This window comes from Rhinocladiella mackenziei (assembly GCF_000835555.1).
Source record: "Rhinocladiella mackenziei CBS 650.93 unplaced genomic scaffold supercont1.1, whole genome shotgun sequence".
In the NCBI taxonomy this organism is placed as follows: Eukaryota; Fungi; Ascomycota; class Eurotiomycetes; order Chaetothyriales; family Herpotrichiellaceae; genus Rhinocladiella; species Rhinocladiella mackenziei.
Window position 1 is genome coordinate 809,393 of NW_013550604.1, and position 26,633 is coordinate 836,025.

Below are 26,633 nucleotides of genomic sequence, written 5' to 3' on the forward strand. Positions count from 1 at the left end.
TCGAGGCTAATAAGAGGAAGAGCATTCTCCTCGAGATATCCACTCCTCTAAAACCCAATTTTTGTTCGTGTGTAACCTCCTTACTCAAAGTCCGCCCGATATGGATATTTTTGGAGGAGAAAGTGGCCAATACCCGACACCGTGGCTCCCAGAACACAAAGGCCGGTGTACGTCCCAAAGCCTTTGTAATATGCTGGAGCATCGGCACTGGGGAAGAGTGCGGAGCCGTAAACCTGTGCCAGCTGAGACAGGCCATTAATGATACCTAAGCTGATTGCCCTCGTCTCTGTATCTACCGGACCCAGGCTGCTGCTCGCATATGAAAGAGCAATTGGGCTGCCCGCCCAGATCGCCGAGTTGATGAAACACAAGAAAACATAGCAAGGAACGTACGTCTGAATACCCATGGCGAGACCACAGAAGATACCGCCGGTAAGCATGATCGCCGAAACAAAGAGACTCCGCGCTGTCGAGTATTTGTCGGCTAGAATAGACAGCGGGATACTGATCGCCAAAGCGACCACGTACAATGGAGCCGTCATGAATCTACCATAGCATCAGACTGATGGTTCACCGCAAGCTTCTGGGCTGGAGGAAAGATGGATTGCCTCTTACTGAGCATCAATTGCAGTGTATCCCAAACCCTGGATGAGGTAGGGATAAAAATAGGCCAGTGCACTCGACCCTACCAACTGCATGTACGGCACGGCAAGAAAATAGAGTCTCCAGTTCAAGACGGCAGAAAGAAATGCTCGCCAATGAGAGAGCTTGGACGCAGCGCGCGTGTCTCTAGCGGTGATCAGCTCCTGAGCCAGGCGGGCAATGGCCAATTACTTCTCCTCGAGAGTGAGTCTGTTGGAGGTGGCCGGGAAATTGAGGAGGAAGAAGGGTGCTATGAAGGCGATCGCTACGGTAAGGACCCCCTCAATGATGAATAGCCAACGCCAACCGGCGATGCCTTGGGCTCCGTCCAGATTTTTGGCGATGATACCTGCGATAATACCACCAAATGCACCTGACAGGATCGATGCGCTCAGAAAGATGATGAATCGCTTGGACCTAACAGCAGCGGTGAGATTCTCTGTGGAGAGGGGCGGACAACGGCATTGACGCACTGTTCTTCTTTCCTGTACCATGCACTTATGAGGAAGAACACTCCTGGCTGTTTCATAGTCAGGTCAACCACGACCAAGCGCGGAAGATGGGAGGGGTATCGTACCGCGAAGCCGGCCTCCGTAATTCCCAGCAGGAAGCGAACCGCCCACAATTGGCCCTTGGTCTGGATGGCACCCAAGCATGTCGCGCAGGTGCCCCACAGAATCATGAGCATCGGTATGTATAGAGAGGGTCGTACTCGAACCAAGATCATGCTTGATAGTGACGTGCTATGTGAGCCATCGATAGACTGGAGGGAAGACGATGCCATCAAACATACTTGGAGGGCGTGCCAGCGATCAGATATCCCACCTGGAATGTCACCACTGCGTGATAATAATCCTGGTCATCGAGTTTCAGATCGTCGTACATGCCCGCGACCCTCGCGTTTCCAAGGTTGGATCGGTCCTCAAGAGCAATTAGTATCTCACAACAACAACGGCGGCGTCCAAACCCTACAATGTAGCTCAAGACCAGCAGAATCTAGAGTGTTGGCATCAAAAAGAGATCGATCTTCCAACGTAGTTTCTTCTCCGCCTTCGGATCGATTTCTATCGCCTGCGTGGTCAAGGTGTCCTTGAGTTCAAGATCCGCCTTGATAGTCTCTTCCACATGCTGCAGTGGAGGGAGCTTGGTTGCTTCTTCATTCGTCATGTCGAGATGGTGCAAGTTGTTGTGTACAGAGACGAGGCGTCAGGTTGCCACGAAATCAAACCTGGGGACTGGAGGAGGAACCCCTTAACCGGAGTGAAGTTGCGGAGATAATCCAGTCCTCTTGTATATGAGCACCTGCTTTATGTTTTCCGGGTGGCCGATCATGGTAGGCGCCGAGGGCCACGATCGAACGCAGAGACGACAAGTCCAAAGCCTTGCGGTGCCGAGCCGGAAAAGACTTCCAAAAGTGTAGAAAAGGTCTTGTGCCAGACTGACCCGCAATGTACTAGTCCTTTCACTCTATCAGTTTTCTGTCAACAAATTGGTCGGGTTTGAAGGATAAAGCTTCTTTTGACGCGTTCTCTAACGAGTAGTGCTTTGCCGACGGGAATCCGAGCTTTTCGGCCACCCGGCTGGATTGCTAGATTCTTTAATTTTCGTCTTGAAATCCGAGAGCAGATCAACTTTCTGGTGCAGTGGACTATTGACGTTGCTTTCTATCGTGAATGCAATATAGAGCGCAATAAATTTCCCCGTTGAAGGAAACAGGGAAGATCATGCTTTTGCAGCATGCTCACGCGAGCCTGATTGGCATCTTCAAGCATTGTTCAAACTACAACTTGGGGATCGTATTAGCTTCCCGCTTCCAAAGGTCCCGCAGATGTCTCTTGAGATATTTCCCACTGGCTGTCTTAGGCAGAGCCTCAACAATGACGACACCGCCATTCAGCTGCTTATACTTGGCAAGACGTTCTGCAACGAACCGCTTGACCTGATCCTCGCTCAGCCGATCTCCCTCGATGCCTGTTTTCGGCACGATGTACGCTCGAGGAAGCTCTCCGTCCACAGCATCAAATGCCGGCACTCCTATTACACCGGCGTCAGAAATCAAGGGATGCGACATCAGGACAGCTTCGAGCTCCGGTGGGGCAACCTGAAAGCCTCGAACCTTTATCAGCTCCTAGTGTTCACCAAGGCTGTTGGCGGTTTTATTTCCAGCATGTTGCGAACGATCGATACCTTCTTCCTATCCACGATATACCACTTCTTCGTCCTCGAGTCACAATAAGCAATATCTCCGGTATGGAACCAATCTCCGGAAAAAGACAACACGTTCGCCTCTGAGTTGGCGAGGTAGGCTTTGATCACAGTTGGACCCCGAATCCAGATCTCTCCTGGGGTGTTGTAAGCCCGAATTTCTCGGTTGTTGTCATCCACCAGCCTTCGCGCACAGGTCAATTCAACCCACTCCAGCATTTAAGACGGGTCGGACTCACTTGATTTCGAGATTGGGCAGAAAATAACCTACGCTGCCGTCGCTATCCTTCTCCGGCCAGGGGTAACAGGCTCCAATACAACTAATCTCAGTCATCCCATAGCAAGGATTGATGGCACCATCTGGATGCATGAGAGCGGAAAATTTCTTCTGAGACAAAAGGTCTAACTTTGCCCCGCCTGTCATTCCAGATCGCAAGCTCCTTAGAGAGTATGTCTTGACCAAGGGAGACTGTAGGATGGAGACGACAATTGGCGGCACAACAAATAATTCCGTCACCTCATACTTTTCCGTGTAGCGAAGAAAATCTTCAACTTGGAATCTGCGCATCACGTAGGAGATATGTCCAGCTCGAAGTGGTGTAACATGGCCGATTGGAACCATTGCAGCATGGAAGAAAGGACGGCAGAGGATTCGTTTCACCTATCGCGATCGGCCTGTTTAGTAGCAGAGACTCACAAATAGGAAGGGGAGTCTCACTCTGTATGGCTTGTCTACTTGCTCTTGGAGGAGAGTATGTTGGACGACGAGATTGTAGTGAGAAAGTTGAGCAGCTTTGGGAAGGCCGGTAGTCCCTGAGCTGAACAAGAGACAGGCCGGCGTTGACTGTGCAATGGACTTGTCATCAAAACGCACCCAATCTTGCTCCCCATGTTGGAGCAATATATTCCAGGACTTAGGACTAAACTTCTCCGACAACCCATCAAACTCAAGAAGATTCTCTTCTGGAATATTGCATGATTTTGTGGCCACCAACATAGCGTCGTAAAGATCCGGCTCTGAAATGATGAACTTCGCTTTGGTCGCTCTCAGGTGCTGCTGGAGCTCATGGTTGGTGTAACCGGGGTTGGTTCCGGTCCAAACAAGCCCAGCACTGACAACAGCCAGAAAGAAGCAAGAATAGTACAACTGTCGAATGGCTTAGCTCATACCGTCAATCGAGGGCCTGGTAGATTGGGGCCAGACATTATTGAAAGAATGCACACAGACGGAGTCTCCTTGCTTCAATGGCAAAGACCGAAACCCTGCAATAAGACGTCGTATTAGAGATTTGGCCTGCTTCAGGCTCAATGACCGTCGTGGATCTTCAGGATCAATGTAGATCTAGGAGAATGAGATGAAGTTCTGAATGACGTGGTGATCAACTGACCGGTTCATCTTCACAATACTTCGGTGCGTCAAATATCCATGAGAGGATATCCTTTGTTGGTGGTCATTTCCGGCAGCAGACATTGCTTGGGCAGGAGATTCGGGCATTTGAGGCTTGATAGATGAGTTATTGTCAGCTTTATAGGTGGATCGGCAAAGGAGACCGAGCAACGAGGAAAGGCATCCGCACCTGGATTGACGAGAAGCCGAGTATGGCTTTCCCCTTTCTCGGGATTTATTTAGCCGCTTTTTTTTAGTGATGTGAATGAATATGTTGTAGACCCGGGTTCACCCAATCAAGAATTACAGTAGTACATTCGGCAAAAGATGGCCGTCTGGTCAAGATGGAGCTGCTCCGTAAAGCCTAGCTTTTCACCTCAGATACCATCCCTTTATTAGTATTCAAGTCTAATTCAATAACCTCGAAGGTAATGAAATATCGACTACTGTAGTGACTAAGATCGCTACAGGAAAATGCCACCACATTTCAGCGTACATCTAAGAATCTCCACACCACGTCCCTGTCACTATTCCAGCCTAGTTTCCAAGAAATATTTTGTTCATTGGAACTTGGAGCTGACTTTGGCTCGATTTATCCGCCTACCTGACACCAAATCCGTCCTATTCCCCATTCATCAACGTCCCAATGATGAATCGACCTGGTTTGATGAACCCCCTCCGACGTCAAGGGCAACGCTAGAGAACTTTACAACATTTTTTACAAATATTTATTGTCCGGATACTGCGATGGGTACGTGATGACTCACTCCAATGGTCGTCTACCTGCTCTAGATCGCATCCATTTCGACCTGCCGACCTGGCAACAGCCCTCACGGAGAAATATCCGCGAAGACATCGTCATGCCTGGTCCACTCGGCGTGCGATTGCATACGCCCGCCGTGGATCAACATATCCGCGGGCTGGATATGGCAGTCGCTGCGATTCTGGGTCTCTATCAACGAAGAGCAAATCGACAGCATATTGAAGGGAAAGATACCGGAAACCTTTGATGAAGAGGGAAAGGCCTGTGGGACACGGCGCGGGGGGTTGTCAACGGCCCTGGCCGCTTTCGATAGAGATATGGGATAGACTTGTTCAGCTGTTTCCAGGGAAGGAGCCACGCATTTAGTGTATCTGGTGGGGTTATATGCGTCGTCTTGGATGGATTCGATGTCAAGGATCCGGACGTTTTAGCAAAGGATTTATTTCGCTTGACATTGGTGACAGGAGGGAGCCTTGCCGTACCTCGAGATAGTCCAAGGCCAGCTGACACAAAAATGTCCATGAGAGCGGAAAAAACACGTCCATCTTTGTTAAACTTCTTACGCAACTTGCATTGGAAGAGTGGAGATTCTGCAGTAGCAATCACCAATAAGACAGCTTGAAAATAATATGGAAGGCAAGGAGAAGACGCTAGGTGGAGGGCACACGTCGAAGGTGAAATAGAGCCGTGCCCAATTATTTGAATGGCCTCGCTTAGCTTAGTTCCCATCCCACTCAGTATCCATGCCTATTAAAGTCAACCTTCTTCGTCGATGGTCATATTGTCGAGGGTAAAGTCGTCATGAATATATCCCTCTGTGAATTTCGGCAAGGCCACGGACGGTATGCTCTGCCTAGCGACAGTGATCTCGCCACGCAATACAGCCAACAGCCAGAAGATCCAGGATTGCACCTTTTTTCAGATAGCTCATAAGTATTGCTTTCACCAGCCGTCCCACGTCATCGAGCACAATGTCTTCCAGTTGTACCACGCGCCTACCACCACGGAAGGCATGCAAAGCACACAACTCGAACGTGAACCGTCGATGCGAACAACATTGTGATCTCACAATCATCGTTCGACGATCTACATGCTCATACCCTTCGCAGCTGTCGACGATTGTAGGGGGACAATGATTCAGATGTGGGGGTGATTCATTGTCTGGAAGGCTTGGAACATCGTTCAAAATCACGCTGGTCGCCAGCTTCATCTCCAAAAACAAGGAGATATCTGGATATCTCCCCTTCGCTTTGAGGCCTTGCCAAGAGAGTCCCCCACGCATGAAATACACCAGCATGTAGCCTACTGCCTCCACGTCATCGCGTCGGGAGGACGGTCAGCCGACCTTCTTGCGTGCTTGAACACCATAGCCCAGCGGCGAGGTTGGTATATAGAGAAGATACAGGCAACATGCAACCTTGGTGCGAGCTTGACAAATCGATCAGCTCGAATACCATTTGGGAAACTCGAGTGCCTTGAAGTGGAAGTGGGCGTGATACCGATGACTCCCTGACTAAATCCTTCTCGCTAGATCATGTGCTTACGACAATTTTTTCAACAGGACGAAAGACCTAGTTTGGCGGAACCTATATACTAATTCAAATTAGTACTCTGGTGAATCGCTCATCGATTTGACGTTCCACACTTACTGATGGGGTCTCACAAGGAAAGACTTTCCAAGGGTCCGCTACGAATTCCAAGACAGTGTCCCTAAGATGCCATGGGTTTACATAGGCTTGTATGCCGATATTTCTGGAGAATAGATTGAAGACCCTGATAATGACAAAAAGGTCCGCTGGCGCTGTCCTTGACTGAGGGTTGCAGGCCTTGTCTCGCATCAATTTGTACTGATTTTCACTCATGAAGAATGGCGTGCTGCACGGTCCAGGGGTCGTCTTGACTTCGATATGATACTGCACGGGGAATGCTGAGGTGCTGGAGTCGAGCCACGGTGGATATGGATGTACCGTATTTTGTCTCAGGAAATCCATGAGATGCGAGCAGTTGCCTTTGTACATGATATCTGAGATTTCGCGTCCAGTCCAAGCCGCTTCTTCCGCGTACTCAGGGAGCACGCTGACTAAATAACGAATGGAACTCCGCCAGTTATCGATCGTGAAGTTCGAGACATGCCGTGCTTTCAGAAGTTCGAATACCTCGCAAATCATGAAATTTAGTGCGCGCTCATAAAACCCTTCGCAGGCATAACTTACAAATAATTCTCCGGCTGCTCCTATTCGAGCATTTTCCTCGAACGTGCCGTAAGTCGCCAATTCTCGACGTAATTCATCATAGTTAAGTGGGTTTTCGAGTTCATTGAGAGCTTCTTCGATTTCAGTCAGGGACAGCGATGACGTGCTAGCATCCCCAATCCGTCTCGCTTGTCGCACAACTTCACGAAGAAGCTTCTTATATAGCTCGGTGCGTGCCACGTGCTGCCACACAGGTGCTTGAGTAACCGGTCTGTCGACATGTAGATCTTCTTGGAGGGACAAATGTGTGGACATAGATGAATCACTTTCGACCGACTCTCTGCGCCTTGGGGCGACGGGAACTTGCAAAGGCTGCGGTAATGTTGGTGGCTTGTCGATCCATGAATAACCTGGGATGTCCTCGTCCCCCATGATCGTGTCCAAGTCCCTCTCCACGTCGTTAAGTATTCGGTAAATAGTCTTCATCCTCCCTCGGTCTTCAATTCCCAGAAACTTGGTAAGCTCTCCAGGAAGCTCAGTGTGAAAGCAAGAATAGAGACCGTCGTTGTCATCTGGAACATATATAGCCAGCGCCTCGTCAGACTGCTCTACTTTGACGACTGCCCTGTCACTTCTGAGGGAAATACTACCATGCTCTTGTTTCAAAGTGAGCTCCGTCCACATGTTCTCACAGACAAAGACTTCGGCGTTTTGTAGTAACCGGTGTATTGATGTGTTCCGGTTATAGAATTTGGGGCTGTTGGAGGCATTGGCACAACTTGGGAGAGTCAGATGACGTCTACTTGAGGATTTCATTTCATTCCATACTTACCAGGACATGGCGTACGCACGGTCTCTGATATGTCTCTTGAGATCTCCGCTCGGACTGAAGCTCCCGACGGTGGTTTGAGCTGACACAAGGCTTGATAAATATCGATGCTCTATTTTCAGCAGTTCGAAGAACGGGTGCAAAGATGTCAAATCTTCATAGTCGAAGTCCAACATCCCCGTCTTGTTTCTGAAGGCATCTCCATATCGCTTATGATCGTTGATGCAGAAGTTCTCTGTTAGTGAGGATAGCCTCATGCCATCTGGGGTACGGACAGGAAGAAAGGCCGTCTTTTTAAGTCGGTCGAGATACTCTCCGTTGACCTCTGTAGCTGGGTTGGCTGCCAAGAGTTGTCCGATTTCGAGCATGATACGCTTGTGTTCGTCGAAGTCTGGATCAGCCTTATTCGTAATTTTCGAGAGTTCTTGGACAAGTACATTAATGCTCATGGGCATCACTTTCATCTTATCGACAAAAAAGTTCTTAAGTTTGGGGTAAGTCTGCTCGAGCGGCACACGTCCAGAGATCTCGATTCTGCAATTCCATAGGCACTCCGAGGGTTTCCACCACTTCCCTCTGGCGTAAATGAGACCTCGCGCATTGAATTCATTTCTACTCATAATAAGCATCGGAGTATACCAAAGATGGAGGGAACATGCCGAAGACGAAAACATACCGTATAAAGTCGACGATGGCATCAGAGCGTGCCATATCGGCTAGACTAGTGTATATCACTTGCAAATTTTCTTCGAACGAAGGCGACATCCCATCCAGTTGCCCATCCGAGAGCAATGTAAGCTCATCGACCAGATCCTTGTGATCTGCGTTACGCATATTCAGGAATGTCTTGAAGAATGTAGAAGCATTTGGATCAGCTCCGTACACAGGATACAGGACGTTTTTGGCGTGGAGGAATTCGGGCCCTTCCCAGACGCAATCGGCTGATTTGCACCATGTCTCCAATGTTGTGCGTGTGCGCACCAGTGGCTGACTCGAAAAGGGTTTCTAATTCTACGTCAGTTGGCTCCTCACGGCATTACTGAGAACTTGCCTGCAATGTTTCGGCATCTCCGATAGGCGTGCTTTTGACAATACCAGCGTAGATACGCGAACAGACCGAGATCAAATGCTCCTCCCTTGACAAGCTTAGTAGACGTATTCCCGCTAGATAGAACGCAGCATTTAAATCACAAATCATGCCAAACTCTTTCAGAAAAGACCAAGACTCGGGAGTTTGAATCTTGCACCCGGCAGGTAGTTGCAAAAATGGTAGTTTGTGTTCCATATTCAGCTGCTGAGCTTCCTCAAGAAGCTCTTGAGTGGGAAGAATTATCTCACTCATCGGTTTTTTGCTTCCGTCCTGACATGGCACAGGAAGACATTTCAATTCTTTCTCAACCGAGATTGAACCAACCTGATAGTCAGACCAATGTTCTCTGAGATTTGGTACGAATTTAACCGGATTGTCCCTCGCTATGAGCTTCATAGGTGGGCTCAGGGAGTAACCACTTGATGTCCACACATTCAGTCGAGGGAAGTACGACATGCCGCATTTTCGCAGCCAAGAAAACCAGTCACATTGGTGGCGAATCTTATCTCGTACCTGTGACTTCAAATATAGCGGATTGAGAAATCCGAAGCCAGTAAAATCCGTACTTGGGCTCTCGGCAAGAAGTTTCTGGGCGTGGTACTCCTCATCTGAAGGGAGGAATAGAGACCGACCCTGATGTAGTGATCTTAGGGTGCTCACGAACCGGATATCCTTGTGGGGTGCTTGTCTCCCAAATAATCCGCCACCTTCCTTCTCTTCAGGTCTGCCAAACCAGAAGAGGATCTCTGAATCTCTCACGAAATCGTACACGTTTCCGCGCCGCACATTCGCTAGATGCGCATCCAAGATTTTGGAAATTGCTGTTTCATGATGGCAGGAGCTAATTCCGAGCCTCATGTAGATGCCCCCGCGCTCCCCGTCTGCAGCGGCTGTTGGATGGAGCTTTCTTAGACCGAGACCTTCGGGTAGCTCGATCCTCACTGAATCTTCGTCGACGAGATAGGGGAAGTAGACAGGTTCAGCACGCAAGGACGAAAGCGAAACCCAGCTTTCGTCGTTGAGTGGAATGATATCCAATAGCTGAACTTCGGCCTTGACGGCGTGGTTCTGCAGTAGCCTCTCTACGAGAGCTGCAACGGCTGTGTGCCAGGGATCATCCAGAGGTTCCTCATCGAGTCGAACTTCGGCTAGTCTCGCCACGATTTCTCGAGAAGTAATTCGCTTCAAACCAAGATCCTTCAAACGATCGAGGTCCATTTTTTCGTACTCTGGGGACAAGTAGATATCTTGATAATTGTCCGGCAGCAGTGGCTCTTGCTCGTACAAGAACCAGGAAGGAAGAAACCTCAAATATGCGAGCGTGCGAAGGTCACCGCACCAGGATCGCACAACCTTCTTATCCTGCAGATATTCTTTAATGTCTTCGGAGAGGTCTTCCCAGAAGCCTTCCATGGGTTGTACAGGCAAGTAGCGCATCCACTTGAATTCCAACGAATCACCACGAGTGACAAGCTTCCTGACGAAGGCAACAAATGCTTGAGCCACTCCATCGCGCAGAGCTTGGTTCCACTCGCTATCTGGCACTGCCTCGCGGTTGGCGGCGAGCACGAAGTCTGCTTGGATAAGAAACTGGAGGTTGTCAGCCTGTCGCCGTTCAAGGAGCTGGAAGACATACAGGCAGTTGCGGCAAACGCTGAACAGGGAGATAGGCAAACACATGTTGTCCCCGGGTAGGAATAACGGGCAAACCCTTGGCGTCTACCTCGAATGCTATGGTGATAGTGGAGGGCAGAGCAGTCCGTTGGGCCTCGAACGGCATGTCGCGAACAGTCGTCTGGAATAACCTGAGCCGTGTCTTCTCAGATCCATGGTCACCAAAGTGGCCGATCACCTGGGTATCGATGTGCATCTCAGCCGAATCCAACCTCCCATCCTTGGTGAAGGTGATTTGGCCAGATCGACCATCAACGTTCTCACGGACCACGACCAGCCGGCTCAATTGACGTAAAGCGAAGATGATGGTCTTGGGGAGCTTTTCGAATTCCGAAACGAGTCGCCTGGAGAAGCTCTCGCGAGTATCCGAGTACTGGAGCTTGCATCTAGTTCCCACCCCCGAGGGCAAGTCGGATGGCGCATCGGTCCAGACTGGGGTGATCATTCCCACACCGTCGTCGCCTCTTCGGTGCATAAACCGGAAGGACCACTTTCCGGATTGGATGTGAACGTTATTTGCGATGCCAAATACGGACTTGAATCCCAGACCTTTCTCACCGGTAGTGTCAGCATCGCCAATCTTGGAGCTCTTTCCAGTGTCGCAGATGGATTCGACATCCATGAGCGAAAAACCAAGTTCATTCGACTCCACGACCAATTCTGTAGGCGTGACGCGGAAAGTAATTGTGGGAACGACGCTTTGCGCATAACGGGCGTCATCTGCGTTCTGCAACAGCTCATGAATCAGTCTGAACCTGGAGGAGTAGAGCTGTTCGGCAACCCTTTTCACATTAGAACCTCAGCATTCAAGTTTTCGGCGCAGTCGACTTACGTCCTTGTATATCGTGCGTACACCTCGCGGAGTTGTGACGATTTGCGCCTGTAGCTTTCCTGGAATTCAACATCCGTCCGGGCAATCTGGTCTTCATCGTACGCGTCGATGTGGCCTCGATCGCTTCGAATCCGATTGATCTCCCTCTTGGCCGCGGCAACAGTAAGCGGGCGGCCGTTGGGGTCAAAACCGGGCTTGGACATCTTCTAACGCTGTGGGTGTGTTCGCAAAGAGTTGAACAAGGTAGTGAGGTTCGGAATCTCGTGCTGTACTCAAAAGGAATTTGCCCCAGCAGCACTATGTAAATATCTTGCACCTTTGGTTGCAGCCCTATTCGTCTCGTTCTGCCTGCGTGGGTACATTCGTGCGGACGCAATCCCTTGAGAATGACCAAGGGGACCCATGAATTGGCGCTTGCTGAATAGAACCGGGGCCCCCCAGAACGAAGCGTGGCTCTCCTTGTCCAATCAAGTGCGTGCGCAAAGGGAAATAGTGTGTGATATATTATGGGGCTAGTGACCGGTAGAAGAAGTGTTGACCTACGAAGATGGTTGCCTGCTAGGCTGCAGCACAGGCAACAGCACTGAAAAGCACTGTTCAGATAGATATGTAGATGGGCTCTATCTTGCACTCGTTGGAAGAGCCAGAATACTCTAGAAGTATCATGCAGGGGGAATTTTTGATAGAGCCTGATGCTGCCTGGGATACCTCCCCTCCAACGCCACGAATTTCGTAGAAATTTGGGGTGGGAAGAATACTGTAAAATGATTTGCGTCGTACGGAGAGGAGTGGATGTAGTCTCCAGTCATGGCGGCGCGAAAAAGGTAGAGGAACTGGGCCTTTTGCCTGGCTCCGAATGCGCTTGCCTACAATTGCCGCAGGTGTCGCACCAGCAAGTCACCTACATACGCTTAGCCGCATTTCCACTGGGATTTGGTCGAAGATGCATGATAAATGAAACGCTAAAAGAGTTTCAGAAATCAGGAGAGCGGGGGGAGGGAATATGTGGCCAGACCATTACTAAGAAGGCATACAAAGACTGGCGCCTAATTTTCCAGGATGGTTCCCTCACTGACTTGCTCCTGCACGGATATCTGTTCGGCGATCGGACAGGCTATTCAGAGGCGCCACAGAAGTACCTAGCCCCCACTGCGCCTCGCTCGGGTCATTCATCGATCAGATTTTTGCTTGACAGAATGTGACGAGCAAATCGCTTTGCCGATCTCAACCCTGTTCTGCGAAAGGCCAGGTGTTTTCGAATGTCACATCGTCGCGTGGTGAAAGGGTTAGATGGTATCATGTGTGTGACCGGGGAGTTCAACTCCTGCAGACATTCAAACGAATAGTGCATTGAAAATTCCATTCAACAAGGCTTTATTGATCAAGTATGTACGAATGGCTTGCCTCATATGCCTCTCTTCGTTTGTTTTTCCACAGAATAGCAAGGTCGCTTTTCTGTTCCTAGGCTGAGCCCTGAAACGACAAGCGCATAGAGATAGTAGGTTTCGACAACTCCCATCTTGGTGCTGAAATTTGCATTCGGATATATCCTCAACTGAGGACAAGAGCGACTAGTCGTCTTTGTAATAGCGGCGGAAAGAGAATGTATATGCTAATTAGAACTATCTGCTAAACTAGCCGCTTTACTGATATACTCCGTAAACGAATGTTAGTCGAGCACAAGCTAGAGTCCTTGGCAGAAATCCACATCCTCACTATTGTGAATTCATAGAGGACTTGTCCTGTTTCGAAGGGTTTGCGTCAGGCTTTGAAGGAGCACACGGAATCTCAAATCTCTCTCGATCGAGGTCATTGAAGAACAACATAACCGTCTCTGAAATCTCCGGGCGAGACACGAAATGAAGACAGGTAAAACGTACCTAGTCTGTTTTAATGGTCTAGCTAATCTCTCGTCACTATAGAATGGGCTGGTGCAGAAAAACATAGTTCTTCACACTCCTTTACCCTGTCGTACGACAGCAATCTCGTCTCCAACATGAATTTCCGAGGCCCATGATTTGCTTGTTTATCAAGCTCTCCCTTTTCCGCTCAGCACTTGCTTCAGGAGTCGTTTCTCCTCCCCCCCGCAAATCTTCTTATTGTTTTCATGTCTCCGATAAGTCTCAACCCTTTTCGATGTCCACGTTGTTCCTGCCCGACTGTGTCGCAGGTCCCTTTGTATGGGCACCCCGGTCGGAATCTCGAGGTCGAAAAGTCCCATGGTCATTGCAATGCTTGAATTTCTCTGTTTTGAAGCTGGGTCGGCGAATGCAAAGAACCTTCAAACATCGGCGCTCGGCCGATGCTTCCAAGGTATCACGGGGGTTTGTCCGATAACTATCACCACCGCATCGTACGCCGACATATATCACAGAGGATATGCAACCACAGTGTTTGCATTCACCGTGTTCAGCGGGCCGTTGTGGCCTTCACCCTCGGAGGCTTTGCCGTCGACAAATTCTTCGATTGGCTGGCGGTGGTGCGCATGGTGGACGGTCTTCGTAGGTGCCGGTACACTCCTCGGTCTGCTGTTCTTCGCCTCTGGGTCCGTATCTCCTTATATCCCGAAGCAGAAGGCTGCCGAATTCCGTGTGAATGGGCCATCCATGCCAAAATTGAGAAGCACCACACTCTCAAGCAAACGCTGCAAAATTTTTTCTTGTGGCCAATCATAATGCTCATTCAGGCTCAGCCTTTGTGCATACATTGCCCTACACCTTTCCTGATCTCCTACGACGTCGTCTTTGTCAGAGGATATGACATGTCATCGTTGGCTTCTTCCTTGCAGTAGCCGCAAACATTATCCCACAGCAATTGTAGTCGCGATGGGTAAGGGCGAACAATGGTATCATGGTACCTGAGTGGCGCATGCCTATCGCCTCGTCAGGAGCAGTTGCATTTCCCATCGGATTGTTTGGGTTGGCTGGGCCACCTCAACATGTGCAGGGGATTGTGCGCCTACCCTCATCGGCGTTTTTTACTGGATATGGTTTCTGCCCATGATATTCATATCTCACTTTACCTACTTAATTGACGTATATAAAACGAAGTGAGCGCACCGTCTGGCTTGTAATTGTTGAATGGCTGGGCTGACATCTATCTTGTAGACCTGCGCTAGTATTCAGCATGGCAACGATTATTCGTTCTGGGCTCGCGGCTGGATTTCCCATGTTCGTCACACACATGTTCAACAGCATCGGGTGTCAATTGGCCCAGCGCTTTCTTGGGTTGCCTTGCCGTGTTGCTTGCCCCTAATTTAGTCCCTGTCTGGTTCTGGCTTGCATCGGACAGCGTTCCGGCTCCGTGTCCGCCAAAAGGTACCGAACAGATAAACGACGAGGGAAGAAAGATAAGGCTTTGACTAATGGCCCGGGCAGGGTGAGCGATGAGAAGGAAAGACAACCGAGTCGTAAAAGCAACTTGGATTGGAACGAGGTCGACCGGGATATCTCCATGGATGGACAGGGCGGTTGATGTTACATGGAGTCGACTCATGTCCTGACTCGACAGCTATGGATAGAGTGTGAACATTGTCAAAGTCGGTATTGAGCGACATGGAGAAGGATTATTGTCCACTAGAGCCCAGGAATCGGGGGATTTTCAAATGACAAAATAGGCTTGTCACGTGAGCAAATCTGATTCGTGGACCTCATGCCCTGTCGGAGAAGCTGATTCAAATGCTGGCGAGGGCATCTTTTGCTGCATCGTAGATCGATCACCTTCTTCCTTGCAAACATAACGAGAAGGGCGGATCCAACACAATCCTCACCTGTCAATATCGCATCATGCAAGAGACGCGGCACGTCCCAAATCCTCTACGACCCTATTACGTTCCTCCCTCCATTGGAATCGACGCAGTGTCAAACGGCACCGCAGGAACGTCGAAGCCTTTCTCCGGGCCGTCTTTCACACTCCCAGACATCGATTATTCCGACTACATATCCGAAGCTTCCCCTTCTCTTCGGGGATCAATCAAGTCTGTTGTGGACCGGGCGTTATGGAAATATACGAGCGTGGTGATCGCACAACCTTTCGAGGTGGCGAAGCTCATATTACAAGCACGCGTTGCACAAGATGAAAAAGACGAGCCGGAGAAGAGACAGACCCATGGTCGACAAGAGGATAGTCTCGATGAGTACGAATTTGACCACTCCTCCGATGACGAACCAAATTACTTCACGTCGGCAGCACCCTTCGAACGCCCTCTCTCGAGCCGCTCGCCGACTCGCGGTCGACGAGGGAGGCCACCTCGAGACATTCCACCCTCCCGACACCCGGATCACACTCTACCATCCGGTGGTCGAATTCATCTGAGAAATCCTCACTCTCTCCTTGACACGCTCTCAGCCCTCTCCTCCAGTGGTGGCGCCCTAGCAATGTGGCGGGCCACGAATTCCACGTTTGTTTACCATATATTGTCGCGAACCTTGGAAACATTCTTCAGGAACTTTCTGGCAGCAGTATTTGGGGTGGCAGAGAACGATATTCTCGTTCCAGCCTCGCCCGTGTCGATTCCCGACATATCAATTCTTTCCTCAACATCTCCCATGGCAACCATTCTAATTAGTACTGCCGCGACAGCCATCTCTGCCCTCATTCTAGCGCCAGTTGACGCTGCGAGAACTAGGCTCATCCTCACACCTTCCAGCCAGGAGCCGCGGACGCTGTTAGGAACGCTGCGTACACTACCCACGGCGTACCTAATACCCGCACATCTCATTCCAATCACTTTTTTCACATCCACACTACCGACTCTCATAGCCAATAGCACACCCGTGTTTCTGAAGTCATATTTGGGGCTCGACCCGGCCATGCATCCCGCGAGCTGGAGCGTCGCAACCTTTGCCGGTTCGGCATTGGATCTATCAATCAAGTTTCCTCTTGAGACGGTTCTTCGTCGCGCACAGATTGCAACCTGGACGTCACCATCATATGCACCACCTTCGCCATCCGCTAAAGCCAAAGCAATCACGACCATCGTACCTGTGCCGCAATCTTACCGGGGAATCTTCCCCACAATCTGGAGTATTACACGGGAAGAGGGATACTCCGAATCACCGAAGGATCGAACGGCTGCATTGATGGGCAAGGCACCCAGAAGGAAACGGAAGGGTCAAGGAATTGAAGGATTATATCGTGGCTGGCGGGTTGGCTTCTGGGGCCTCATCGGTGTTTGGGGCACCTCTTTTGTTGGAGGGCTTCAAATTGGCAGCGAGGCTACCGCTGGAGCCAGTGCGGGGGTACACAGCAGTAAATTCTAGTCCAAGAAAAAGGGCCAATTCTTTTCACTGGTATGGTTGGCTGTGTGGGAAATCTATTTGTACCGGGAGTGAGCAAGGCGTTTCCAGGAGTCATTTTGTGATACCCCGACTCTTCTCTTCTTGCACTGGGAATTGCTTGGAATTTAGACACTGCTCATGCCATTGTTTCCAACGGAACGGTGCTGTGAAAAGATACCTGCAGTAAGTGTCCTAGTGGCCTGATCTTTCCGGAGGCTTATCAACGAAATTTTCCCAAACCCTTCCCCCCTCCTGCCAAGTCCGATTATCGGTCGAACCCATCTAATCTGATATGATCAAATTTTGATCTCCTCCCAAGCACGATCTCTGGCCGTCTACTCACTTTTCCTTACCATTAATTCTCTACACAGGGCCTACAATTTATTCTGGCTACTGTGTGTTCCTTCTCTTCTACCCATTGGGGAGCCTTGGAGCACCGGACAAGCCCTTCCAATCCCATGCGACATCAACAACCCGCGTCAAGCCTTCTTCTCCGGTCGATATCGGAATTCCACGTAGTTACGCAAGACCGCCACACGCAACGCGCAACATGACCTCCAATGCTGGATCACCTCCAGCAACGGCAACAGCAGCGACACCCGTGGATGTCAAGCCAATTCTTTCGCGACAGCCCTCTCTATGTATGAAACCCGCTCAGACCCCTCCCGCTGCATCCCCCAGCTCAACATCATCCTCGGCACCATTATCTCTCACCAGTAAAGAATGGATCATACCTCCCCGTCCCAAGCCAGGTCGGAAGCCGGCGACGGATACACCACCGACCAAGCGCAAGGCTCAGAATCGTGCGGCTCAAAGAGCATTCCGCGAAAGACGTGCCGCTCGAGTGGGAGAACTCGAAGAACATCTGAAGCAAGTTGAGGAAGAGCATGAACACGAACAAGAATTGTTGAGGAGGACCATTGAGAAACTTGAGAAGGAGGTCGAACAATATAGAGTCGACCTCGTCAACTGGATGGACCGTTGCCACCAACTCGAGGGTGAATTGGCGGCTCTCAAATCGACACCGGCAGCTCCGCGGTCCAGCCAAGAGACAACGTCCCAAGACGAGCCTCCTGCATCTGCCGATACTGAGATAAACGATAATGCCGTTGGTTGCGGAAATTGCACCTTAGACACGCGTTGCCAATGCATCGACGATGCTTTCACAGCGATGGGAGGTGAAGCGGCCACCCTGGCTCATCAACAAGAGAAACGTCCTCATTCCCCGGCCCCAGCAGCTGGAGAGAAAAGGATCAAACTCGAACCCGAGGAAGCCATGGAAATTGACTTCACCGCCGTCTACGCCTCGAAGCACGCCACCGGCGTACCTCGACCAGAGGACAGATCTCCAACCTCGGCCGTGGCAGATCCTTGTGGATTTTGCACCGACGGTACCCCGTGTATTTGTGCCGAAATGGCAGCAGAACAGGAACAAGTACAGGAGCAAGCCACTTCCTCTGTAAACACCAGCAGACCGACAAGAACAGTGGAGGCTGATCCACCGAGACAACTCGATCAATTCACTCCCCCTCCATCAGAGGGTGATGTCTCCATATCCATCCCGGCAGCAGGCAGCCCAGACCCAGGATGTGCTTCAGGACCGGGAACATGCGCCCAATGTCGCACTGATCCAAACAGTACACTGTTCTGCAAGTCTCTAGCTGCGTCTCGCGCCCAGGCCGCGAATGCACGAACGGGATGTGGGGGCGCACCAACGCCCGGCGCTTCATACCGACAGAGTCAGGATCACAATGATTCTGCTCCCTTGCCGGCTCGAACCACCCGGTCCCGCGCTGCTGCCGGCCCTTTCCACCACCGTACTCACCTCGCTTCAGGCGTAACACTCACTTGCGCCGACGCATACACCACATTAAGTCGACACCCGGCTTATGAACGCGCGAGCGGTGATATTGCAAATTGGTTGCCCAAGCTACATGCGAGTGACGCAAATCCTACGATGGTGGGACGGCCAGCGCTGGAAATCGACGCTGCCAATGTCATGGCTGTGCTTAAAGATTTCGATCGCAGATTTGGTCAGAATTGCTGATTTTGGCGTTGGCGTTTGGAAAGAACTTAATACGCCACGCTTCCATAGTCTTTCTTCTCCACAGGACCATAGACTCGACGTATGCCTGCGCAGCATACCTCCACTCATCCGTGGCACTTATTTGCAGATGGCCGAGCGGTTGCTCGCTTGTCATGAGCACGACAGCACTACACCCCACTAATGACATCGGTCGCAGATAGAAGAATCAACCTAACCCGCTTGTCTGAAATTACATACCAGAAGGACGCAGCGCGCACAGCAGCGCCGCATATCACTGGGCATCAAAAGAGCGTTATTCCCGCTAAATTTGGGAGAAGAACCCTGACATCCGTTCTGACCGGACGCACGAACATGGAAGGGAAAATAGATGAACGTATGGACAAATTCAAACGGCCATTCCCTTTCCTATCGAGAACGGTGCACTGAGATTGTGCATCCCTCCCTCTCTCTCCACGAAACAACATGCCTAGAAGTCAACCTCATGAAACAATGCATCTATGTATCAGGGCTCATACAACGGCTCTACGTCTCCGATTCTGATTCCGAAACTCGGCGCCAAATGAACAAAGTTGGATGCTGTTTTGCAACAGACAGGTCTAATCATGCCTAGGAATCAGCACCGGTGGTCTTCTTTGTGCATACCGAAATATACATACTCGGAGCCTCAGCCCTGTCTGCTGGTTTTTGATCTACAAGCTCGGGCTTGCCACAAGGATATGGAAGTCGTACATGGACAAACACAAGATTGGCCAGATGAAGGAAAGGAAGGACAGGATTAATGGAATGGAATATAATATCATGAATGAATGAGGTGATATTGAAATATTGAAATCTCCATGTTGCTCACTATCGTAACGTAACTCTTTTGTTTTGAGATCCCAAAGCGCATCAATCAATCTCCTTCACATTTATACCAGCATCAAGGTGTTTCATCAATTCAATTCCACAACCACCTCCTCCTACCACCACCGAGTGCCCACGCCCAACCCCTTTTCCCTGACCCATTCGCCGGACTAGTAAGCGCGTACTCCCACGCCAATGCGCCGTCAATGTAGAGAGAATACTTCAGCAGACTCCTCTGCACCTCCCCCGCGAGATTCTGTATCTCCACTACCCCGATCTTATTGTTCCCGTCTGGTATGTACTTGATCGTGACGTCCTCGTCATCAATTTGCTTGAAGGTGCGGAAGGGCAGGTAGAACATGCTGAATGGACCGACGGAGAATTCATGTGGGCCAGACTGTGGGTTCCGGTCGTAGAAAACGGTTTTGGTGTCGGTGTTGGAATGTGTTTGGTCTGTTGCATTTTGGTCGGTCGCTTTCGCTTTGGCTTTGGCCTTTGAAGCTGCAAAGTCCACGACTGGTGGTGGGAAGCGGATTGCGGCAAATTCATGACGGTCACCGGAGAGGACGATGACACGAACGCCGAGATCGCGCTCCGCTGCATGCATGGCGGCGAGGATTTTGGCGCGTTCGTGAAGGAATCCGCCCCAGGTATCGGAGGTGCCAAAACGCCAGTTCTTAGTGAAGGGGACAGAGGTGGCAATTATTTTCCAGTGGACGTATCCAGGTTCAGGGGTAGAAAGGTATTTCAGCAGGGAGGCCAATTGGGCGGTACCCAGAATAGTGTAATTTGATGGCGTGTTTGAGGACTGGGCGGAGGGAGGTTCCGGATCAGTACGGTAGCGTCGTGTGTCGAGCATGAAGAATGAGGCCGGTCCATTTGAAAATTGGAAATAGGTAATGTTTGCTTCCAAGCCGCTGGGAGAGCCAAGGGGGACTGGCGGATTAATTGAAACATGGTAGTGGATGAACGGGTCTGATGCAGCGGGGAAAGGATCCGTATCATTCCCAGCGGACCAGTCATTTGCTATTTCATGGTCGTCAAGCGTATGGATCCAGGGAAGGGAGTCTAGGCCGGGCAACGACCAAGATGGTGAGGCATAGACACGCCGATATTCAGATCGGTAATGTTGAAGAGAGGAGGATAGACGCATCGGAACGTCAATGTAGATGAAGTCACCGAGGAAGAGCATGAATGAAGCTGGCGACGGCAAGGACCGAACAACTTTCGAAAGGTATTCGAACCCACGAATGGATAAGGCATGGGCCCAAGGTCTGTAGGGAAAATTCGCCTTCATGCAAGATGAAGTGAGAAAGGTCAAGCTATTGGCCGCTTCAGAATATGGCGACGGCGCCGTGATAAAGGTGCCTTGCTTATCATTGGACAATGAATAGATGTACTTGGTAGAAGCCCGAAGTCCGTGAAAGTTGGCAGCATAAGTGTAATCGGTCTCTGGGCCCAGGTAATAAATCGTATCCGTTGTCGTCCATTTAGTCTTGTCGGCCATGGACAAGTAGACATACATTGGCAACTGGGCTGGATCAGGTTCTCTGATCAAGACTTTTGCCGAATCTGAGCTGACATAGCCGACCCGGGTAAAACTTAAATCTTGGGCGGGATGGAAGAGCGGACCTCGAAAGGCCAGGTCGAGAGTAAACAAGGCCAGTAATATGTTAACTCCAATCGTCATGTAGCTCCATCTTTTCTCTCGCCAGTCAGGTATCCCCAACAGTAGGATCTTGAAAGTCGATTTCTCATCGTCATAGAGAATGGGCTCTTGATGGTCATCGGGTGTAAGGTGTTCCGCAGGTATTCCATTCGGATCCGGCGGCGGAATGGCCTCGTGGTTACTTTCCTGCATCCCAGCGCTATCCGACATAGGCCACGCCAAAATGCAGCTGAGATAGATGGCAACAGCAGTTACGATAATTGGAGGAAAGATATGGCTGGGAATCTACACTCGATGTTAGTTCCCTGGTACTTTCCGGTGGGAAGAATTCGTACCCATCTGAGAAAGATGAAGGCAGCAAGCCTTGATATTATAGAGCTTGTGCCCGTGATGATTTCTAGTATGGGAGGCATGATGATGCTGAGGTTTCGGGATTGATATTAACTCACTGCCAGAGCAGCGAGCGAGTGTATGTGCATCACATTGTGGATGGAGAGGAAGGTGGATGCTCAGCAAGCGAGAAATTGATAAAACAGGCTTTCGCCGCAATTCTTCTCCGGCTCGTTGCAGGGCGACGAGCTTAGCGAACATTCTGCTTACATAAGGGCCAAAGCTCTCAGCCTTTGGCTCCACCGATACAAAGAGGTTGCCGAGCCTTGTCTATCATTGCCCTTGTCACCAGTGACATAGCCGCATCTTATTCGTCTGTGCCATAAGGATCGATGATGCTCCTCAAAACGGTCCCACACTTTGGAGCTCCTAGTCTGACTATAGTTGGCTAGTGTGACAGGGTACATATCCAGTTCGGCAGGAATACAATGACCACGTATAGCGTGAATAAGCAAATGACTGTCACTAGACTGAGAACATCAAATACTGCACTTGCAAAGCATTGAGTACAATCGCCATGGAAGTCGTCATGGCCGAGACGATGGTGAGGTTGTCATGTCAGAACAGAGGGCCTTCGACGAGCCAGTGGATCTTATTCTATCGACTGAGCCGTATCTCTCCATATCTGAACCGCGGGCGTGTCTGGTCAGAAATATTTCGCTGAGAAGACAGGACCTCCACGAACATCTGGCAACTATGCCATTCAACATTGCCCGGGATCAAATGGTAGTCCTCAGCGATGCGGAAATGTTCTTGTACACTATAAGTACTTCATACGTGTTAGAGAAATCCAAGAGCCACAGTGATGGAAGTCGTATGTTGAACAGTAGCCAATGCCCCGCTATTGGAAGAGGGGTTATAGTTCCTATTCGGGATATAGGGATAGGAGTAATGGCAGAAATTGGGTCGATATGGCAGGACCAATTACCAAACAGATAGAGCACTCAGCCACAATCAATGTACACGACTGATTGTTTGACATCGTGTCTCAGGCATTGTGACTCGTCATTGCTGCGATCCTGATACTCATAGTGGGTTATGCAGGAAAGATTTTCTTTCCAGAATAGAGCCTCCACTCGAATATTCTGAATAGGCTTCGAGAATATACGCCCAGCATGCCAAACTCGGTGGACGTCCATTCGCTTGACGACGGTAATTTTGCCACCAAGAAGTTTGCGGTGCAATGTTCGTAGGGGGTCTGGGAGGCCAACCATCCACACCATTTGAAGAGCTCTCCGATTCTTTTCATATCTAGTGCCGATTTGGTCGAGTCGAAGGATAAGCTCGGAGGAACTAAGCAATTTTTCTCCTAGAAAGAGGCGAGAGGCAGGGCAATCAAAAAGTGTTCTTCATAAGAGCCTACCAAAATATTCCCCATTGACAGAAGCAGTGCGTACAAATATCTATTTCCAGTCACCCGAACGCGGCGCATCATAAACAATGTGCTCTCAACATGGAAAAGAACATCTGAGATAGTAGAGCAGGAGTTGGGCTGACAAGTCTCAGACAAAGCTAGTCTTGAGGATACATGTTTGAGATGACATATTTGCAGAGTTTGAGATTTATCGCCGGACTAGCCAGGGGAAGCGCGTTCGGGAGATAGCATTGGCAGAAAATACGGGTGGTCATGATATTTTATGGGGAGACTATGTTTGAAGCTCAAGGAATTTCTCTTGCTGATATCTCAAAGAATGTGATCAGCAATGGAGCTTGAACCTGCGAAGACCTCTCAATCTTTGGGATATCAATATCACACGCTTTTAAATAGTACGGAATGTGTCATACGCTCGGTTCAAGAATGAAGATGCTGACATAGTAAGGCTGACCAAGCTGCGGGCTTGATTGAACTTTGAAAGTATGATAGTCAACAACTCTTTGGTGCGATTCCATTGGACGACCAAGTGTAAAGTATGCGCAGATGGGTGCATGATTGGTCATTGGTCGAACTGAACAAGACGGCTAACTTACGTGGCTATTGGGTATGGCTTTGATAAACGTGGTAGGTATTCAATTGATCATGTGTATTAGGGGTTTTCCCGACAATTTCAGCATGCCGGGCTCGCCACTCATTTTCAGACTACAACAACGATGGATTGGTCAAGTTGGCCCGTTCAAATGACATCGTAGATTACCGACTTGATTGCTCACATACGATCGCCACAGTACACAATGCCTTTTCCGTTTCCAGGTCTAGGACCTTGCCATGCTCACCTGAGCCAGCGGCTGTGCAGCCCTGGTGAACCCATCGCCAGGCTCGGCTCGGCTCGAACACAAGGGTTATAACTAGGCGCTATCCAAGCAAGGACTCCCCGATTCTGGACTTTCGTTTTGTTTGGAAAACCTGGTTCCGCGCCTTTAGCTTTAGCAATTTTTGCTGGGCGTCGCCTGAACGTTCCTGAGCATGCCTCAGGGGACCCAATACTCGCCCCTACATAGGCCCATTTCCGGCCCCGGAACTCGGCGATAGTGGCTGATCAGCCTCAATGATATGCTTCAAGCCAAGGTTGCTGCCTAAAGGCAAAGCCTAGTGAACAGAAGCTTTCACTCTTCTCTACTCCCGTTTCTTTGTTCCTCAATTGTGAAGCCCAGCCCCCGAAATGAAACGTTCGATGCTGGCGAACCCTCGTTCGGCCCCCAGCGGGTGCCCGTCTGAGCAGGTCTGAGCGAGTCCCTTGTAAATGTGGTTTGCATCCGCCACTTGCTGGCAGTGAGCAACGTATATGGGGCGTCGTCGTCGTCGCCGTCGTCTCCCATCCAGTAGCTGCATCTCAATCAAATTCCCTTCGAACTTAGCTCATCATAGCTCGTTATGACTGAACATGTAGAGGATGGTTCCTCTGCAAGAACGAAATGGAAAGAACTCAGAGACGCACACAAGCAGCGACAGAAAGAGCTTCGGGAAAGTAGGCCCGAGCACATTCATATCAAGGACGTTATTACCGTTCCTGCCGATGTCGACATGAGGTCATTTTCTGGAACGGAAGCTGAATTAGCGTATGTTATAGAGCAACTTTACGCAAACGATGGCCGGCGAGTCTTCTAACACTGTGACTGAATATACAATATGTTTTCTAACTTGCGAACAGAGACTTCGATCCGAAGATGGTCTATTCACCATTTATGCTCTCCAAATACGGAAAGGATTACGCGTTACACGCACGAGGAATATATTATCGCGACTCTTTCTCTGAGGACATGGTGGTATTCGACCGAAAGGTCTGGACCCCTTCTCTTCCCGAAAGCGAAAGCCGAAGTCCAGAGATGCTTGAACAGCAAATCCGCGCACGGAGTTTCGCTTACCACTCGAAAGACAATGAGAGGTGGTGTAAGAGTGAGTATGCCTGGGAGGCGGATGCATGGTCCGATGTCTTTCGACATCTGAGAGATGATCTTTGCCTGACAATGTGAGTCGACTCTAACGGTAGATGATCTGGGTACTTATTTTCGCGCAAGAGACAAACACGAATATACGGCACTCCTTCCCGACACCGACCCGGTAACTTGTCACCTCACAGGGACCTCCACCTTCGCAGATTTACCCACCTGGACGCCTGATCTACATTCAGATCGCTTAGAACGGCTGATGTTCCACCCGAAATATGGACTCATCTCCGATCCACGGATACCAGATATCGATCTCTCTTTCCCATTCATGGTGTACGAGGCTAAAGGATGGAGTGGTGATTGTCGTGTGGCAAGACGGCAAGCGTGTTTAGCTGCTGCAACATACCTTGATATGCTTGATCGCCTGGCGCGACAGCCTGGACAAATGAACAGCCCAAGGCCCTATCAGACCAAAACTAGCCATCATTATCAAGTGTTTGTCTTTACATCACTCGGTGCTTACTGGCATCTCCTGGTGGGCTACAGACGGCCACGCCTATCGACCGAGCACGCGGGTGTGGATGGGATGAGCGAAACGGTATACGTGAGTTTCTAAAGCCTGACCTCAATGACGTCTTTTCATTGAGCTGAGCTCCCTTTCTAGCTATTTCAGAAAATCTGGAGTGGTCACGTAATTCATGAGCAAGCTGCAAGGGAGCTGCTCTCGCTCATTGACCAGATCCACATGTGGGCGATAACAGAATATCGCATATTCGTTCTCGAACACCTTCGGCCCTGGCACCAACTCTGCGAGGAAAACTATCTTCTTGAGTGGGACTCGAAGTACGATGTCTGTGCGCACAAGAAGAGGAAGCGAGTCTGTAACGAGACGGAAGACTTGATGGTTCCAGATTGGGTTGCGGACTTGGACGAGCGGAGCAGATGTGTCTTCCAGAGTCGGGCAAAACTCTCTCTGGAAGAAGCGATCCGGCGGTCTCGCCTAGTCAAGGGGAAATATCTGTGCCAGGAGGAAATCGATTCCGAGTGGACCTGCAAGCTAGATGGATGCGGCATCGAAGGCAGCTCCGACGAGGCCCTCTATGATCATTTTCAAAGAACCCACGGCGTGGGGGATCGCGAACTGGCCCTGTTAAGATGGCATTTCCATGAAGAATATACGAAGAGGCGCGTCCAAGTCAGACAAAATTACGGTGTAATGGCTACTGGTCGCCGATGGAAAGGCAGTTTGGGGACGCAATATCCGTTCCAAGAGTGGAGAGCTGAGATTGAGAACATTGTCTCCCACAGCCGGCCAAAGCACCGGCCCAAGCGTCGTAAAGTGTCCGATTCTGTACATGATGGTCCGTCGTGATCAGATGTCCTCGTTGCCACCGCCAATACCCGTTGAGTTCAGGGGTATGTCTGAGATTGACAAGATGGTGGTGCTCGATATTATCTCCCTGCCAT

General features: G+C 50.1%; 7 protein-coding genes across 7 annotated transcripts; 3 read left to right on the top strand and 4 right to left on the bottom strand.

The window, feature by feature from the left end:
• Positions 1 to 80: 80 nt before the first annotated feature.
• On the bottom strand, positions 81 to 1,809 carry Z518_00292 (uncharacterized protein; the record flags this gene model as incomplete). Its single annotated transcript, XM_013420895.1, has 7 exons — positions 81 to 546; positions 616 to 789; positions 835 to 1,059; positions 1,116 to 1,162; positions 1,220 to 1,370; positions 1,436 to 1,610; positions 1,677 to 1,809. 7 exons carry the CDS (start codon positions 1,807 to 1,809, stop codon positions 81 to 83), a joined length of 1,371 nt encoding a protein of 456 aa, XP_013276349.1.
• Positions 1,810 to 2,422: 613 nt separating this feature from the next.
• Positions 2,423 to 4,053, bottom strand: Z518_00293 (uncharacterized protein; the record flags this gene model as incomplete). Its single annotated transcript, XM_013420896.1, has 5 exons — positions 2,423 to 2,770; positions 2,830 to 3,031; positions 3,087 to 3,508; positions 3,566 to 3,994; positions 4,018 to 4,053. 5 exons carry the CDS (start codon positions 4,051 to 4,053, stop codon positions 2,423 to 2,425), a joined length of 1,437 nt encoding a protein of 478 aa, XP_013276350.1.
• Positions 4,054 to 6,595: 2,542 nt separating this feature from the next.
• On the bottom strand, positions 6,596 to 11,817 carry Z518_00294 (uncharacterized protein; the record flags this gene model as incomplete). Its single annotated transcript, XM_013420897.1, has 6 exons — positions 6,596 to 7,967; positions 8,022 to 8,633; positions 8,695 to 9,009; positions 9,059 to 10,698; positions 10,745 to 11,564; positions 11,615 to 11,817. 6 exons carry the CDS (start codon positions 11,815 to 11,817, stop codon positions 6,596 to 6,598), a joined length of 4,962 nt encoding a protein of 1,653 aa, XP_013276351.1.
• Positions 11,818 to 15,399: 3,582 nt separating this feature from the next.
• Z518_00295 (uncharacterized protein) lies at positions 15,400 to 16,875 on the top strand (the record flags this gene model as incomplete). The annotated part of the gene is made up of 1 exon (XM_013420898.1): positions 15,400 to 16,875. The coding sequence occupies one exon, from the start codon at positions 15,400 to 15,402 to the stop codon at positions 16,873 to 16,875; it is 1,476 nt and encodes a 491-aa protein (XP_013276352.1).
• A 568-nt stretch (positions 16,876 to 17,443) lies between these two features.
• Z518_00296 (uncharacterized protein) lies at positions 17,444 to 18,940 on the top strand (the record flags this gene model as incomplete). Its single annotated transcript, XM_013420899.1, has 1 exon — positions 17,444 to 18,940. The coding sequence occupies one exon, from the start codon at positions 17,444 to 17,446 to the stop codon at positions 18,938 to 18,940; it is 1,497 nt and encodes a 498-aa protein (XP_013276353.1).
• Positions 18,941 to 19,877: 937 nt separating this feature from the next.
• On the bottom strand, positions 19,878 to 21,865 carry Z518_00297 (uncharacterized protein; the record flags this gene model as incomplete). Its single annotated transcript, XM_013420900.1, has 2 exons — positions 19,878 to 21,737; positions 21,788 to 21,865. The coding sequence occupies 2 exons, from the start codon at positions 21,863 to 21,865 to the stop codon at positions 19,878 to 19,880; spliced, it is 1,938 nt and encodes a 645-aa protein (XP_013276354.1).
• A 2,786-nt stretch (positions 21,866 to 24,651) lies between these two features.
• Positions 24,652 to 26,538, top strand: Z518_00298 (uncharacterized protein; the record flags this gene model as incomplete). Its single annotated transcript, XM_013420901.1, has 4 exons — positions 24,652 to 24,836; positions 24,929 to 25,246; positions 25,296 to 25,770; positions 25,831 to 26,538. 4 exons carry the CDS (start codon positions 24,652 to 24,654, stop codon positions 26,536 to 26,538), a joined length of 1,686 nt encoding a protein of 561 aa, XP_013276355.1.
• Positions 26,539 to 26,633: the final 95 nt, after the last annotated feature.